Source organism: Vanessa atalanta, chromosome 2 (genome assembly GCF_905147765.1).
Source record: "Vanessa atalanta chromosome 2, ilVanAtal1.2, whole genome shotgun sequence".
NCBI lineage: Eukaryota > Metazoa > Arthropoda > Insecta > Lepidoptera > Nymphalidae > Vanessa > Vanessa atalanta.
The window spans coordinates 13,353,773-13,372,682 of record NC_061872.1 but is presented as its reverse complement, the minus strand read 5'-3'; the positions used below and the strand labels follow the sequence as shown (position 1 = coordinate 13,372,682).

At 32.4% G+C, this 18,910-nt stretch overlaps 1 protein-coding gene across 3 annotated transcripts; it reads left to right on the top strand.

Annotated features, from left to right (window-relative positions):
* Nucleotides 1-187: 187 nt before the first annotated feature.
* On the top strand, nt 188-18,656 carry LOC125070040 (multivesicular body subunit 12A). Of its 3 annotated transcripts, XM_047679722.1 has the most exons (8): nt 188-505; nt 4,220-4,651; nt 11,613-11,817; nt 12,029-12,151; nt 14,397-14,453; nt 14,968-15,334; nt 15,496-15,614; nt 17,005-18,648. In XM_047679722.1, exons 2-7 carry the CDS (start codon nt 4,441-4,443, stop codon nt 15,580-15,582), a joined length of 1,050 nt encoding a protein of 349 aa, XP_047535678.1. In that variant the 5' UTR covers nt 188-505; nt 4,220-4,440; the 3' UTR covers nt 15,583-15,614; nt 17,005-18,648. The 3 variants fall into 3 exon arrangements, with proteins under 3 accessions (XP_047535678.1, XP_047535670.1, XP_047535686.1); XM_047679714.1 differs by having other exon boundaries at nt 15,496-18,656; XM_047679730.1 differs by lacking the exon at nt 14,397-14,453 and having other exon boundaries at nt 15,496-18,653.
* The last annotated feature ends 254 nt before the right edge of the window (nt 18,657-18,910 follow it).

Sequence of the window (18,910 nt, the reverse complement as noted above, 5' to 3'; positions counted from 1 at the left end):
AAACAAAAAATATTTTTAATAATGAAATTAGTTTAAAATAATACTGTAATTTAAATTATTGTAGAATAGTGTTAATAATTAAATACGGAAAATATATTTTATACTATTTTAAACTGGCAACATCTTAATGTTACAAAATGAAATAAATGTTGTCAATTTCAATCTTGAATCTTCATTCAAGTTCGAATCTTGGAATTCTCAGTCTCATTCCTCACGAAATCGAATGGGTATCGTGATCGTGTAATCTCTAATCTGTGTTCTTTACTTCTTTTGTAGTTTTCTATCAAGAGCGTATTGTTGTCAAATTTTCATTGATCTACAAAATATAACGCATTAAAAGAATCGCCGTTGACAGTCGAATTAAAAGTGAAATAGTCTAATGTTTTTATAGATCGGGTTACATAGCTAATAACATATTTTTTATATGAAAACCTGGGATAACATCATAAAAGAAATAAGACTATGAATTATAAGTGTTGTTATTGTTCGTGATGTCATGACTACGGTAAGTTTATCATTTATTTCAATGGTTATTATGAATGGTGGGGTCATTGTTCTCGATAAAGAACCGTCAGAGAACACCAATTGATTTCATTAAAATGTAACTGTTACAGCGGCTGCACGGCACATAAGTCGTGTAGTAATACGTGGAATTTTGCCAAATCGGTCATCAGTGGCATAGCTAATATTTTAATTCTTTGAACATTTATTATTTGCTGCAGCTGTTCACAAACAAAATCTAAATTTTATAATAAAAACCTTGTCTTTCTGCCTTGAAGTTAATTTAATATTTATTTATTATTCTTATCAAGAACTAGGTACTTCACTTATGACAGCTATAGATGAAATAGCCTTTATTATTTATTTAGATTCAGTCCCAAGTCAACTTATATTGAAAATTAAGTATTAAGTTTAGTTATTTAGTAAGTGTACACATGATTTTGTAAATGTATACATTTAATCTCATTTCTAAACTATGATTTATACAATATTTAGAGAACGAACTCATTCATTTCATAATATGTGGGCTGTTTTTACAGTTACAATTTTGAACATGAATCATCAATAATAATAATTAGTGCTCTGGTTCTAACAAAGAAACTCTTCTATTGTTAAGTTAAAAGATTTCATTGTACTAGAGGGTTCAACCCACTTTCTGGAATATATTGTTATGTTATTGGCACTCAGTAGTTACTCTTTACCAAATACTAAGTTAAATACAATTATACTTAGAATATATCTTGCCTGAAAGTCAACAAGTATTAGCTTTATACTTTTTTGTCATCTAGTTAATTTTGTGTTGAATAATATGCTTTATTGATTAATGTTTTTTAACAAATTATTTAAATATATGAACCGGCAAAGTTAAAACTATCTACCTTTGTGGAGTCGGTAACTTGGCATTATATCATACAGGCCATCTTGTGTACATACAATGATAATCACTGATTCTATCAATGTGATCAATGTAACTGTGAATATATAGAACATGGTTGTAAATATATTGTCATGCAAAGTAGGAATACTTACGTATTCCTTCTTTGCTAAAAGCATTGTGAAGGGAGTCTTTAGCTCCAATATTATCTAGCTATTTATAATAGCTACCTCACGACCTCTCTCAGTTTCCCATCTCATTAGTTTCTCATCGAGTTGTAGAGATTGGTCATTAGATGTTAGGTTTAAAAAATTGAATTATCTAATTATAACCGTAATTGAATATAATTTTGTCAAACTTAGTTATAACTACATCGTAGTTAGCATTTTTAATGAATAAGGCAATTAGTTAAAATTAAAAGCTGGCAATGCAGTTGCAGATTTCCGTGGGCAGTTGTATTCACTTTCCATCTCCTCCTGCCCATTTGCCAGCTATACTATGAAAAAATGGCTATTCAATATGTAATATTAATTATATATCTGTTTGATAATTAGCTGTGTCTTGTTCAATTTTCACTTATTTTCTGATACATATCTGCAAGGTGAAACACACATTTCATAAAGAAAAGTTTAAGCAGGTCAAACTTTAATTTTCCATGAAACACATAACAACTTTGATACATTAAGAAATAACAAATATGAAACTATACATAGAAGAAATGATTCCTTTTTACAGATTATTTACATGTTTAGTTCATGGAAATCACTGCTATCTACTAACATTAATTAAAATTGCATTTTCAAATTCTCAAAATGGATTTCACGCATTAATTTAATTTTCACACAGAGGCTGCATTAAATCAAATGAAACTTTTCTTGTTTCCGAACTTATCTGTTCTACAAAAACTTTCTGAGTTTTTCTTATTTCTTTGCTGGCTCAGAATCACTGGGTAATTATTTGTAACATGGGTGGACGCTGTGCAGTGATTCATTAAACATACCACTTACATTACCAACGGCTTCGGCTTTATTATTCAGGCACTCCTCCTATGCTCTTTTTTTCCTATAAACAATAAACAGCTTACTCTTATTATTTATACTTGATGATATCTCTTGGTAAGTTGTAGATATTATTTTAAATATTTGACAGCACAATTACATTATTTTGAGTCCAATGTCGGATTCAAAGTTAACGCTGCTCCTGCGTATTGATAAAAATGCCCACTATCGAAGATTTGCATAAAGTGGATAAATTTTCGATACAATTTTGAAATAAGCAAAATGAACCAGAAAATTTATTATATTTTTTTTAATCGTTCATATTTTGGACGATCAGAGCATAGCATTTTCTATAACAAGGAAGAATTATTTTTATTATTTTCTAACTTTGCCGCCCTGGACACAGACTCCAGTTCAAGCGTTGTTTGAATAAATCCAGCGTTGTTTGAGTCCCCATATAGGCTATTGGCTATTTATGTTTTATTGTGTTGAATAATATAGACGAAAACTAATTTCAAAATCGTTACGACAGTTATTGTTGAATGCAAGTTACATAGACTCCCAGGACTGGTTCAAATGCTCAATGCTATCAAAATTGTTCATAATAAAACATTTTGATGAAAGAAAAATCTAGAAAAATATTTAGTAGTAAAATATTTGGTAACTTACGTTTGTCATCGAGGATAGTAATTATTAGTAAAGTCATTTTATATTTTAAATATAAGTCGATTAAAAAAAAATTATTTGGTTTCTATTTCTCGAAATCAAGCTACATGTGTACAAAAAAGAACGAGTATTTATTTGAAGATTATATAATCGACCCTTAATTACATTTAAAAACAGTTGTATACATTAAAAAAATCTAATTAAATATTATTTTAAAAGAAATTGAAATGTTTATCAGGGCGACATTATTTTTCGACGCCACTTGGTTCCTCGCCATATTGTCGCCATTATTAGGACCTTGACCTGTGCTCTCATGCATGCCTAAACCTTTTTAACCCCGGTCCGCAACCCTATTTCAAAAGACTACAACATTGTATTTGAAACCGCACCTTTCCCTCTACTGCGATGCTGCTACGACAGACATAGCCTACAATGGAATAAGATTTTCTGTCGCCGGTTCTTCTCAAGTTTGAGGTGTTTTTTTCGGAACTGGGGGTAGAATTTTGACAATCAATAGTAAGTGTAATAGAGATACAGGAAGCTTATATGTTTAATAAAGATATTTTAATTTTAATGGTTGAATGAAAAAATATTTTTGCCGCCATATTTTTCATATTTTAGAAAATACGAAAAGCATTTTAAAATTTTGCATTTAACCAGAAAAATTGACGCCCTGTGAACTAGCTCCAAAAGCCCCTTGTTTAAATCCCGCCCGGGCATAGCTTTATGAATTTCCACTGAAGACATCCGCAACCTTCAACAAATATTTGTACATTCTTCAAGAAATACACACAAGAACTCGTACATACACAAGTGAAACACCTCTCGATATTAATGTGTTATAATTCTTATTATTGATTAATTTTCCAGCATCTCAGTTAATTACTGGTGGTGGTCTATTTATAAATAGACTTAATAATACTGAGAAAAAACTCGTTAAATCGCTTGTACAGTTTATAATTATTTCTTAAGCGTTTAGTAGTGAACATTAATAGAAAATTATATGTATTTTGTATACTCAATATTTTTTACTTTAGAAAAATTCTTACTTTTATTACAATTATTGACGTATAAGTCTCGCAGGTATCCGAAATAAATCTTTTATGTATATAGCATTAAAATATTGTAACAACAACATAATATTTATGTGTGTATTAAACTTTTATTTCGCTTGTTACAGGTGCTTCCAAAGTGGATAAAGGAAATTTCAATAGAGTCGTGTAAGTTACGCCATAGGGAGCTTAAACCGATTAGCCTGATCAAGCCTAGCTAACTTTGTAACAGTATTGATTACAAATAGTACGCGCTAGTGCTAAAGACATGAATCGCTAATCAAGATTATAAGTGCTATATGATGAATTTTAAATTGGTGAATATGTCAGTGTTATGATGTAAGTGACGATGTCGAAGGTGCTATCAGCTCTCGGTGGGGCTTTGCCCGACGAGAGGCCGCTGCTTTCCCTGCAGATCGTGGATAGTTTGGCCAAGTGCCCCGCTGGCTATTGGCCCGTGAGCCGCACATACGACGAGGACGCCGATGCAGGTCTGCTGCGTCAATCCGGTCTCTTTGGCAAGAAACCGAGCCACTATATATGTTTGTCAAAGTCTGAGGGTGAGTTGTCTATGATTACTTGATTTATGAAATAATGACTACGATGTTCTGTCGATAGTGATTTAGGTATTTTATCTTTTTTGTCAATAAATAACCAAGATAAAAAAAACATTTTACGTTCGTCATAATTACGTGTGTCACTATATATTATGAAACATATTTTCCTGCCGCGTACGGCCGTCGGTTAGCCTGAACAAGATAAACTTAAAAACAGCCGGACGCATTTTGATACGGTTTGCACCAATGGGCGGAGTGATTTATGAAGAAGGCTTAGTTGCATAATTCATTGAAATGACAAGCTACATACACAAACCTTTAGTTTGTGTGTCATAACCCATGTTTGTTGAAAATATCGGAAAAATGCCGTCTGCGAGCTTTACTGGTTTAATGGAATGCGTCGCGTGAAATCAGTTGAGTTACATTTATTAAGATGTTAGCGTTTTTTTGCAGCCTTATTCAAGCCTTGGGAAACTGGAGCCCAGGACGAGTAGCTAGTATGCCAATTTGCCAAAAGTTTTAATTCGTTACATGTACTGATTTTTATGCACTCTTATCGTTTATAGCAACAAATTTCCGCCATTTTTTATCTTTTAAAACATATGCAACACGATAATGTTATGTGAAATGTACAATGAGATAAATGCTTACGCGCAGTGTGTGCGTCGTTCGTTCCTCATCATAGTCCATAGATATGTCGAAAGACCCTTTCCATTCCTGCCGACCTATATTTTTATCAGTCGCTAAAATAAACTTCACTTCAAATCTTGCGAATGCAGTAATCGTGTCAGAATGTTAAAAAAACGTATTTAGTTTTATTAAGGCTGTCGTAACAAACTACTTACTCATCCTATTTAGAAAATAAATCGCTTACGTTATTATGGCTTATAGTTTCAAGATAAGTAAGCCATACTTATAATATGTTATATTTTTATATGTTTTATGAGATTACTTTTGTATAAATATTATTTACCGTCTGTTATAAATCTTTAATACAATATTTTTATCACTTGTATTTAGGCTTTAACTTTCAACCCTTAGACATAAGGTCTGTGAGTCTTTGGTAGGGTTTTGTGTAAGCCCGCCTGGATAGGTACCACCCACTCATCTGATACTTCACCGCCAAACAGCAATACTCATTATTGTTGTATTCCGGTTTGAAGGATGAGTGAGCCAGTGTAACTACGGGTACAGGGGACATAACATCTTAGTTCCCGAGGACGGTGGTGCAACGGCGCTATCAAGTATTGTTATTTTTTCTGACGGCGGAGAAAACTTAACTTCTGGTGGCCCATTTGCTCGTCCGCTTACCGATATCATAAAAAAGTCTATTCTTGATGTAATATTAACTATTTATATTTAGTTATCAAACTAACGCGAGCCGGTTTTCGTATTCATTTAGTATCGCTCACTCTAGTGTCCAAGGTTGAAATATAATAACAAGTGCACAAAGATCGTGCAGACGATCAATAGCCGACGGGAAATCTTTATTGTAGGGCTCATATCCGTTAATGCCAAGTCGACAGGAATTTATTATTTACTATACTTATAAGTAAAAACGTAAAATTTGCCCTTAACAAGAGAATATCTGTATTTTGGATATAATAATAATGCAGAGAGTAAAAGTCGTTAGTCATCGTATACTATATGAATATAGGGATAAAACATTTTTTTGAATATAATTGGATTATACCTGACCTGGTTACCATCGCCCGGGCACCCCACATTGGCACTGCAAGGAATATTAACCGTCCCTTACATCGCCAGACGCCAACGCGCCACTAAACTAAAACTAACAATATTTAATTAACACATTACATGGGCGTTTATTTAAATTTTCTGACTTAAATTGACTAAATAAAACATCCAATACCGACCAAATGCGATACATTTTTTTAAAAATTAATTTTGTTGTGTTATATAGTTATTCTGTGAAATTATGAGAAAACTTCGTTTATGATTTTTTGAACACATAGTTCAATATGATAGTTTTAAGTAAATCGGATATTAATTTTAGTTTAAGTATCGACTGAATTATTTTCCGGTATTTTTTTTGCATAATGTGCTTTCCTTCTAATCTTTTCTCGATAAAGTTTATTTTGATTTCGTTTGTTATAAACATTTGATATGACGAATCGTATTGCGTGTTAATTGGGTATATTCATTATATATATCGGTACTGTCACAGGGAAATCCGTGCTATTAAATTGATTAGAATGTGGCTTTAAGGTGACTCATATCGAAGTAAATTATTACTTGGCGGAAATATTTTTAAAGATACGATTCATCCATAAGAAGCGTTCATTGGTGAACTTTAAAATTAATGTCATATTAAATCTATATATACGTAATAGATTTTATAGTAGTTGATTAATGTTACCACTATTTAAAGTATCATCAAGTATCAAGCTCATTGAATCACTCCAATAGCACTCAAAATTATTACCTATATCTATTTTAAATATCGATTGTTCGGAACTTGGTAAATACTTTCACCTTCTAACTTCGTATCTCATATTTCGTCTTTCTTATAATCTTATTAGCCCTTGACATTTGGTTTCTTTAATGAAACGTGCGTTTTTAACGCGTTTGGCTGAAGAAACTTTTGTTATTTTTTCGAAAGTCAGTGCTATAAATTCCCCTTAACGGCTATTGTTAGCTGTCGCCAATGGTAACGTCAAAGTTATCATCCTTTGTTGGAGTTGCAGTTTAATACTTCACTCGGAAGTAAATATGCATCAAATATACTTTAATGCTCGTTATCTCGGATAAGTGGGAGCTCGTGAGTTGACACGACCCTACCGCGGTGAGATAAGTTCCGTCATCATAATGACGTCCTCTTTAGTTGGTACGTCTGTCACTATTGATGCGAGTTAAGGAGGGACGAAGCAAAGTTTATATAATTAACCGTACTGTGCTCATAGTCCATTCCAATGGCAGGAGACGTTCAAACAAATAAACAACTTTGACCTCGAATTAACATGTCATCATTGATTTAATTTTAAAATTGGCTATGGTATTAATTATGAAAAAATTGACGAATGAAAAAAATGACGTTTCGTATGTTGGCGAAGTTGCTATCAGAAATTTGGGAGTAAAACAAAAGTTGATATTACTAGAAAAGTTGACTATTTTTGCATTATAAATAGAGATGTATCAAGAACTGTTTATAACGCATAATATAAAAGGGCTATTAGCAAATCTTATGGAATATGTCAATCAAAGTTTTGTTTATATTTTCTCCTCTTGCCATTGGAATAGTCTGTGTAACTTTTTACTGATCCTTAGTCTGAGCGAGAATAATCAAGTTAAGTGTCTTTATTAATATAGTTAAGTGTCCGTCTGTTCCATTATATGTATGCGTATAATGCTGTAGAGGAACGCTTCGCCAACTACAAAGGACTTTTCTTTACTAAACAGTCTACGACGTAACGTATTACGTGAGCCCTAGGAACGATTATCTTGTTGATCGATAAGCATTGAATGACTGTTATTACTCTGTTAAACAGTTTTTCTCATGATCCATTATTTTTTGTTTTTACATAACCGAGATAGTGAAAGGAAAAACATATGTTATAAAGTCTCAAATAATAATGAATAAGCTTTAGATGTTTCAATAAGGTCTTTAAGATTATATTCGTTTTTTCTAAAGAGTTGAAATAAAAAGCTTATCTTCAAAGAGGTTTTCTTTACACTTGAATGAATAATACGTATTAGTTTAAATCGCCATTCTATACATATTTTAAGTATCTCTCCTTGCATAAGGTGTCAATTTAATATCCATTACACTTAGGGTATTTTCCCCCATGTAATCTAATATTGGAGTTTTTTTAACGTGCTTTACTCTACGGTTGTCTGGTTTTAAGAAATTTAAATTATATTGACGAATAAATCAGAATTATAATTTTAAAATAGAATCGTATATTTTTATTTTTAATCGTTTTGAAATATTTAATTTCTATGACGTTACTCTATATTCTATGGACGATTCCATTTTTAAATTAAACTGTTTCTAAAACTGTAAAGAAAGGGAGAAAAAACGTAATACGACCTGTATTACATTTTGTCTCCCTTTCTTTAAACGTGGATAAGAAAAAGATAAAATAGAAACACATTGCTACTGCAAAAGTCTCCTCTCCTCTTAAGGATAACCTATCTTAAAAGTTAAAACCAGTGCGGGTATAGGATAGGTATGGTTGGGTTTGGTTTCCCTGAATTCCTCAAATATATAATTTTACATCAAAACAAATTAAGCGAATCAAAAATAAGTTGTGTTTACCTGGAATGACAGTTGCTTTCATGTTATTAACCAGATTTATCCATTTCGCCAATTATTCACTACTATGGATTTAGCCTAGTTTTGAGTTTGTCTGAATCTTTAGCTTATATTTGGTCGATTATATTGCAAGTTGCCTTTAGGTACAAATCAAAATTCTCTGTATCAAAAATATTCGTAATCGTTAATATGAGTGATCTGTTTTTAAATGAACATCATTGTACGAGAAGGGCAAACTAAGGAACTATGAAATTCAAATATCGAATATCATGAATACTATTAATACCAACGTATAGAAGTATTGTCTTTATAACTAGTCGCATTGTACCGTAGTTTTTGCGTGTGCGTTTTCATGGTCTATGAATTCCTCTCACTAATAGCACCGTTAATAATGAAAGTGAATGACGTAATAAAAGGCGGGAATACTTTCATTAAGGAGCCGAAGGTTGAACGACTCCGGTTTAGATGGCCGGTTAAATTGACCTTATTTTTAGCAACTATGCTCACAAAATTCGAAAAGGTTTTTTATACCCGTCCATTATTTATTTTTTACTATCTTTAACTATTATTAGATTGAAATGTTTGCTTTAATAGAAATGTAATATATTTAGCGAAAAATAATTAACAAAAACAACATACGCCTAATATACAAGCTAAGTACAACTTATTTTACGTGTTTATTTAATTTATTGAGGACTAATAACAATTATTATCATAGCGATCACTATTTACGATATGTCGAAATTCACAGAAAAGTTGTTTTAGATAATTCTACTGCCGAAAATTCGTCTCGTGACCGCAATGACGTGTGCTTTTTATTACTTATGTTCACAAATCAAATGTCTTTATACAATAGAGAAGCATTACACTTACTTATCGATTGTCAAATTAAAGACTACCTCATCGGGAAAATACGCTCATCTGAGAATAATCTCTACTAGGTTACTGCTAGGGTTTTTTGCCAATTTGTGTTTGTTTAGATACATTACAAAATTACATAGAAATAGCCAGGAAGCGATTGTTTCAATCCCAAGGGGTGCTATCAACTATGAACTCACTAATTGTATGCCTTTTCAACACAAGTGTTCTTTTACTTTTTTTTTTAATTTGGCAACAGTCGCATTTTGAACGGTTTTTGGAATCCTGATGTAGAACCGTTTACATATTACTCTACAAAAGAATTACTGGCTCCATGCAATCGAGAGGTAGGAGTAATAAGTTTGCTTTTGTTCCTTGTAACAATATGAGTAAAAATTTTCTTACATCATCATACATAGATAACCTTGCAGAATATATATTAAGAAGGAAGAGTTAATATCTTGATTTTTTAAACTTACTCACACTGACACAAGTTACAAGTTTAGATAGAATACATCGCGAAATGTATAAACTTTAATAATATTTAATAGATAGAGGTTAAACTAGATAACTCAAATAGGCGCCATTATTTTGTAATGCAACGTCTCGCTTATTTACAATATTACAAATGCGTCGATGTATCATGTAATTACGATTATGTCGAAGTTCTTATTAACTCGGATGATGAGAACTTGTTTAATACAATCTGATATACTCGTACGTAATAACTATATTCAGCAAATACTGTTTGATAAATTATAATATCCAGCTATGTTAATAATCTCAAAAGAAATAAACATGTGCATATTTATATATTTTGCTCGTGAGGTAACCCATATGAATAAAAACATTAGAAAAATAAAAGTGACAGAAAAATAAACTTCGTGAAGAGATAACTATATAATTAGTAAGGCTGCTGAATTTCACCTTCGGAAATCTCGTCAAAATTCGAAATATCACCCGCACCAACTAGATGTCTGAAAATCCACAACAGTGCGTTTTTCCGAACCGATACGACTTGGGAACCTACAAGAAAAGAGCGTACTCATTCCTTAAAGGCCGGCAACGCACCCGCAAGCCCTCCGGTGTTTCAGATGTCCATGGGGGAGGTAATCACTTTCCATAAGATGAGCCTCCTGCTCGTTTAAAAATATGAGATGCCCTCTTTAAAATAAAAATAAATAAATAAACCAAAAATAGTGTCATTGAAGTCCGGCCGCCGAGAGTTGCGTTGGTGACGTCTGTGAATGAGATGTGAAAATGAAATGTGTGTGATGAAATTGATTGATTGACTGAGCAGTATAATTATGTATAAAGTATGGATTTAAAGAAAATGTTTTATTTATTTATTTTTATTTATTATTTATTAAATTTGAATTCATAAATGCAAATTCATACCATTTATTGCAAATTTGTAAATCATTAGTAGGACAAATAAACGATACTAATATTTTGATCGTAATTATTCGCCATTTAAGTTACCATTAGTACCAGTAATCGTCCATTTGATCACGAATCTGCAGTGCCATTCCGTAATGAAATGTTGGCTTCAATCGTTTGAGACATACCTACTTTATAGAAGACATTTCTGATCTAGACAATTGTTAGGCGATGTATTATGTTTTACGACGATGTAAACCTGTCTCGGATATCGGTATTGTTGCGGAACATGCCGCTTGCTACGATTGCATTCTCCTTTACAAACTTTATGTCAAGTACAGTTAGGCGACGTATTGGGATGCTAGAATTGTTAGTAGTCTAATGGATTGAATTAACCAAAACGAGTAAACACACTGTTACCAGTAAACTTGACAAAACATTTTTTCCCAGGAGTGCCGGGATACGTGATGGACGGTGTCCTGGTGCTGGGGGAGCGGGAGGCCATCCCCGCGGGATACAGCGTGGCGGGGCGCGCGGGCAAGCGGCGGCTGTGCACGCATGTGTCGAGACAGGCTCCTGCCGCGACCCCGCTCGTTACCGACGTCATCGTCTGCTCTAAGATGCGAGCCGCGCCGCAGGGGTTCTTGCTGGCTGGGTGAGTTCAAAGGTTGAAAACTTTTGAAGAATAGTTGGAAGTAAAGATAATATCTTTTTATAAAAAGATAATCCTCCCAAATTAAAATTGAATGCAATCTAAGAAGAAACTTCAAAAATATTTTATCATTAGGAAAATTGCTTTAGAACTTCTACTTTTTGCAAAAGTTTTAGTAAGTGATTGTAATTCGACGTTTGCGTGTCTTTTCTAGTGAGATCAACGGCAAGGTGGTATGTTATAAAGTCAGCGGTGGTAGCTTAGAAACGTCGCCCACGCACCAGCCCAACGACTACGAGAACGTGGTCACCAATCTCACGCCTGAAGCAGCCAGGAGGTGAGTCCAAACTGATTGTAAACTTTTACATCGAGTTGTATTCATAAGTAACGAGATTAAGGTCTCAAGTACTACTTGAACTCAAGTCTCGACTCTAGAGTACATAAGACTGAATGAGTCACTAATTCCACGCAAGATAAGATGATAACAAAGATTAACTTGATGGTAGAGCTTGGCGCACCTGGGTTCGCACATTAACAAACTTTCTACCCCCAAACGGCAATGTATAAGGATCATACATCTGAGTTCCTAAGGCTGGTGGTGGTGGTGATTATGTAATAAAATATTTAAAATTTAATACGGCGCGAATGTCTATATCTCTAATATCTAAGCCATAAATAAGAAAAAGTTTAAAAATAAGTCATTGTTTAAGATTGTCGATTTAGTTTTATTGTATTAGAGATTTGAGAGTATTTGGATAATACATAGTATATTAGTAATTTAATTGATTAGTTAATTACTTTACCGCACTTCAGCTGAAGGAGTACAATAAAAATTACAAACGATTTGTTATGAATAGCTCTAATATATGTACTTGAAACAGTTCTTGATTCATTTATCTTTATTAAGTATCCGTCACTGTTTCACTTAATCTATTATGTATATCCATTTTAAATCCTAAGTTAATAAAAAAACTTCGCCGACGTTGAAAACGGCATTTTATCGCGAATCCAAAATCAATATCATAGATCATTCAAGATCTCAATCACTCAATATTACGCCAGTTTAATGACAACTTTGTTTATTAGTCTTAGGCTATAAAAAATTGTTATTTTATTCTCTTGGTAGATTGAACGTTAGATAATTTCAATTTTGTAAAATGACTCAATAATATTTGTAAGATTTTACTTCAATAATTTTGATATGTATCGAATAGCAACACATTCCGATTTAAAATGTAAATTTATTAATACTGTATACTAGAAAGAATTCAATGCAATAAGCTTACTTTTATAAAAAGCGTGATTATCGATCTACTGAGAAATATTCATTGTTTAATATAACAAGTAAATATGTAGCTCATGTTCGTTTTGTTTGTGTAAAAGTTAAAATTGAAATGATTTAATGATGGTAAATAACGATTTTGCTTTTAATATATTATAGAAAATAATATTACCGAAAACAATTATAAAAAGTATGTTCATCCCATCGGTGTTTCATGTACTTAAATATTGTCTTTCACGCTTTGCACACACATGTACGCACGTTCACATTCAAACACACTATCATGCTCTATTATATACTATAATAATAAGAATATGTATATAAAAAAGAATGACTATGTGAAATTATTTATTAATCAATGCAATCCGCTCTGACACGAGTATTTTATACTCAATAGACAGTCCCAACCTTGTTTCTTTCTATGTTTCATTTTGTTAAAGAATAAACAGTTTAGTACAATTCATTAATTCACTCAAGTAGATCGGATAGAGATTGTTAGCATCTTGTAATGTATAAAATAAGTTGATTAAACATTTGCATCGATGCTGGGAAAATGACAAATACAGAAAACTTAATTTGTCCTTTGTAAGATATTAAAGGAAACTGATTTTGATACCGGTGAGCGTGAATACAACATGTGTTATTCACAACCGAGACTGGTTCTTAAGCTCGTAAATATATTTTTTCCGTCTAAGAGGAATCACAGGATATTATTCACTTGTAACATAAAATACTGATCAGCACACAGCTGCTATTCATCCTCTGTTTCTGTGATCGAGTTGCAATAGAATTGCTCTGACACAAAAGCAGCAGATTAAGAGCTGATGAAATAGGAAGAAAATCTCAAAGGATTCCTGTTAATACGTCCCTCAGAGATCTATTATTGATCCATATATTTTCCTCATTCATATAAATGACTTTATGTGACAAACTTCAGATAGTATTGTATAACGATGATGAAACTTATATTATTTTAAATATAAAAGGGCGTTAATACACACATGTGCAGATGTGAACAATGCTATCTCTGATTGACTCATTGGTTTAGTTTTAATAACTTATGTTAAATTACATAATTCTAAAGTCTAACTAACTTACTACTGAAATTAATTTTAATTTTATTTTCCATAACCAATCTCTTTACAGTTAAACTGTTGGTGTTAGAAATGTGTGAACACTAGATTATTTAGGTGTCAACACGAAGTCAAAGTTGTTTATTATCTTTACTCCCTGTCATTTGAATAGGCAGATCATTTCTAAATATTGGTGAAATTTATTTCATAATGGTCGTTGTTTTCAGTTCGTTGTCGGTAACACTGTACAAACAGTTCAAATTGCGGTGGGCAGGCTGTATGGGGTATACGAAATTATGTATTTTTTTTGTTGACGAGCATGTTTTCTTAGTAGTGGATAGTCCGATCACATTTACATATGATAATCGCATATACATGTTGTACACATGTGCCTCACATACATCTTGTAAATATTACATAGAGATTTGTTGTTATGTCTTCGTGTTGTAATGGATTACGAATAGTGAAAACGTTTCTATTGGTGCTGAGATCCACCAGCCCTAAAGCAAAGCCTCAACGACCAAGGTGTTCATTTTGAGTTTTAATCAATTACGTATCATGCTGACATAATTACTATATCACATAAATAATATCGCTAACAGCATCTTTATAGTTTATACTAAAACCGAAACAACCCGATGGTAGGTAAAATGAATTTAAATATTGTCGACATTGAATGCTTTAAGTATTTAAATTAATTTGTCATTGAAGATATTACAAATTTTTATGCACTTGAATTGTGACCGCACCTCGGCCGTCTCATTAAATCTGACACACACAACTCTTGCCATCTTTCAGATTGCGGCCGGTCCCAGAACGGCCTCCGAAGCTATCCCCCCTCGTATCGGAACTTAACAATCTCAACCTCAAGTCCCCTTCGGGGTACCCGAACATCGAGGAATTCACTTCCGACCATGACTACGAAGCCCTGAGCCCCTCTTATAACATGAAACCCGCGAGACCGGCGCCTCGGCCACCGTCGACGAAGTCCCCGGTCCCGCACGGCAGCCCGGGACCCACGTCCCCCGCCGCGCTACACAGGAAGAAGGGGCCTGCGCCCTTGCCCAAGGTTCTCAACTACCAAACTCTCGGCGGATACAATGGCATGGAGGGAGTTCCTTTTGTTCTTAACCCCAAGCTGAGGGGGTTGCCAAGTGATGCCTTGGTGAGTTATATTTATAACTGAAATACTATGATACTTATAACAGTACCAAACTGAGTTATCGTTTTAAAAAAATATCACATATATATTCCGCATGTTATGGGCAGACCGCTCGATAAAAAAATATTTAAAAACAAAATTTACATAGCATTAAATATTTCCAGACGCAGTTGCCCACGATCAAGCAGCGCACCAGCTTCGACCTGGACCGCGACTACTCGTACAACTTCTCAGTGGAGCGACAGACGTGATCCCGCACTTCCGCGCGCCTCTTATAGACTGACTAACAAAATATTATAACGAAAATTGCATGAAAATTTGAGACGACAAGCACATTGATAAACTATAAATAAATCAACATAATTTGTTAATATCTATAGCCAAGGTGTACAACATTGTATACTTGAAAATGTTACCGACGATAATTCCTCGTTACATAACTCAATATAATAACGACCTGTATAATAATTATCAGGTATTGATTAAAATTAGATCAATATCTATGTTATTTATATGAAACAAGCGTAATTAAGCATAAGATTATGTAATTATGAACGACTTCAAATAATGAATTGAAACATTCGATATTGAATTTAATGTACTGTAGGAAAAACAATTATATTTAGTTTCTTAAATTGAAAGGTATACAAGTAATTACAAAATTATGATTTATGTATAAATGTCGCCGAAGGATTACGTTATAAAATAAACTAAGCATTCATTTTTTTTAAACGTGTCAGTTAAAAAGCAATCTGTAACATATCTTAATTAGGATTCAAAGTGTTGTGAACAAGGAGATTGTAGCGAGGCCTTGAGAGCACCGTCTGGTGTTTAAGACTGAAGTAATATTAACGTGGGATCAAGCCGATCAAAGTGTGAATTCAGGGACGTTAGTTATGACGATGTAATTAATGAATTATTTCATGAAATATACGAATAGAAATAACTTAAAGTTATTTAACTAATTTTTTGTCATACGACCAAGGTCGTGCCAAAACGCGAGAAGCTAAAAATACTGCTTTTCATACAATACTGACTATTGAATAAACACGTAATGATACAAACTGAAAATTGCTTATTATTAATTATATAAAAAGCATTCGGTCGTTTAACAGTGTCTGTAACAATTCCTAACGCACCCGTCTCCATACATGGCCATTAGTATGACATTATATATTTGAATTTTCTCTATAGGATAATGTGTAAAGATATAAAGAGATGTGGATCTTATTAGTATAAAAGTGGAAATGATATACAAATTTGTAAATATATCTATGTATCAATTTCGAATTATAATTTTAGGCAACATGCTTAGGCAAATGATACCCATTGCAAACATCTCATATCGATATAAGCACGGTTAGTTGATGGTTGATACACGTTGAATTTATCTTTTATTTATATTAGTGTGTTGTGTTTATATCTGTGCCTATTTTGTGGCACATGAATAACAGGACATGATGGCACAGGTAAATAAAAAAAAAAAGAGCGTGACCTTGAATTCCTCAGTAGTGTCCTAAATAGTCTGTGGTAAAATTAAAGTGATTTGTGAATTAAAATAATTCTTGTGATTTAAATAAAGATTCATCAACAGTTTGTAGTACACATAGCTGAGCGATAAACAAGGTTTGTCTCGTGCTGCCATCGGAACATAGTATACTATAAATATGGTGCCAAGCTATACTGCTACATAGTCAATTTTGAAGATGCACAAAAAATTACATCGTAAACCGTCGCTAGTTAGTATTTATATATTTACGATATGTCTAACAATTTAAATACTATTGGTTTATCAATATTGTTTGAGTTCTCACCTCCAGTTAGTTACACATATATGCAGATTGCAATACATGTGAAAATACCTTAACTATTAAATCTAATTATTACAACATTATAAATAATAGAAACCTATATCATATTTAACTTTTTGTTTTTACAACTTTTAAGTTGCATATTTTATGATTACTGAAGTAATCATCCAAGTTGTTTAATGGTTGATCGCGAATTATTATTAACTATAAATGATTTTTATAATTTCTTTTGGTGGGTTGAAACAATGTCCCATTGTTTTTAGGAACATTAAAGGGGATTTATTTTATTTGTTTTTATGAGATTAACTTCCTAAGCGTTAATTTTAATTCATAATGTCGTGCAAACTTTTTGTTGAATTTCAATATATTAATGACATTTTAAAATTTCAACATGTGTTTTTTAATTTTAGAATAATGAATCGACGTAGATTGAACTTATATCGTGCCAAATATACAAAATAGTAATAGTACAATTTATTTTTCAATCAGGTTACCAAAGCTAGAGCGCTCTGTCGTCTAGCTGAAATTGTAAAACTCAGTCAGATAGTGCTTAGTCTAGTCTCGAATTATGTCCTGATTTTCTATCTTTTTTATGTTATTATATATCTGCTCCTTTTATATAATAACTTTTTTCTCAAAGTAATCATCTATTATACATTTCTAAAATAAGGGTTGTGATCGCCATTGCCCAAATAGTTTTTATAATTTTGATATGTCAATTTATTACATATCTTTCAACATTTTTAAATATTTAATTTATATTGTTAAGTCTTTACGCAATTGAAAGATGAACTCATGCTTTAAGTTAGGGTTTATAGAATAGTTTGAGATTACACAGATTTGTATTAATTAAAAAAAAACCTGAATCAAATATATGATTTTATTGTTAGAATTTCAATATAACGAACTCGGCTATAACATCCTCTGACGTGTCGAGTATGTTATGAATTGTTGCTCTATGCGAGCTGATGAGATGAAGAGGAGATTAAGTTAAAGCTGACCGTAGATGAGAAATATTTGATGAGTGACTACGGCGTTTGCTAAACAGCACGTAGAGTTCGCTATCGTTTATTAAATACGTTGGTTGGGTTTTCGATTGTTATTGCCTTTTATATACGATTGACATTTCGGGTTGTTACTATTCACATAAAGTGAGTAATTAGTAATATATATTTATGTAAACTTATGTATATAAAATGGACTTGTGAACCGTTCTATAAAAACTATGCTCGTTGTCTTTGTAATAGAGGACTACATACAACTTACAATTACAAATAATATATAGTTGTCAAGCTTGTCTTTTGGATGAATTTGCACGATTAAATATTGATTTTCAGTTTTAAATTCCCAGTCTGTTTTATATAGTATAATTGAAAATAGCCAATTTACATTGTTATTTTTTAATTTTATGCCTATGATATAATTTTAAAATAATACTTAGTAGCTATAATGTAAATAATGTTTTTTTTTATATACGATTAGGTTATTAAATACGCTTTTTGTAACTAGAAAATGTATTTCAAGTTCGTCTAGATTATAATGAAGACCATAAATATAAATTATTGACTCTGTGCCATGTTTTATTTATCACTTTAAACTAATTAAGGAGTTGAGATGGCTCAGTGGTTCGAATGTATGAAATCCAGTGGTTAGTCCTGAAGGTTGCGGGTTCAAACTAGACAAACGCATAGAAATAATGTTTGTCTTTAATTCATCTCGTTCTCGGCAGTTAACGAAAACATTATGAGTAAACCGGCATGTGTCGAAT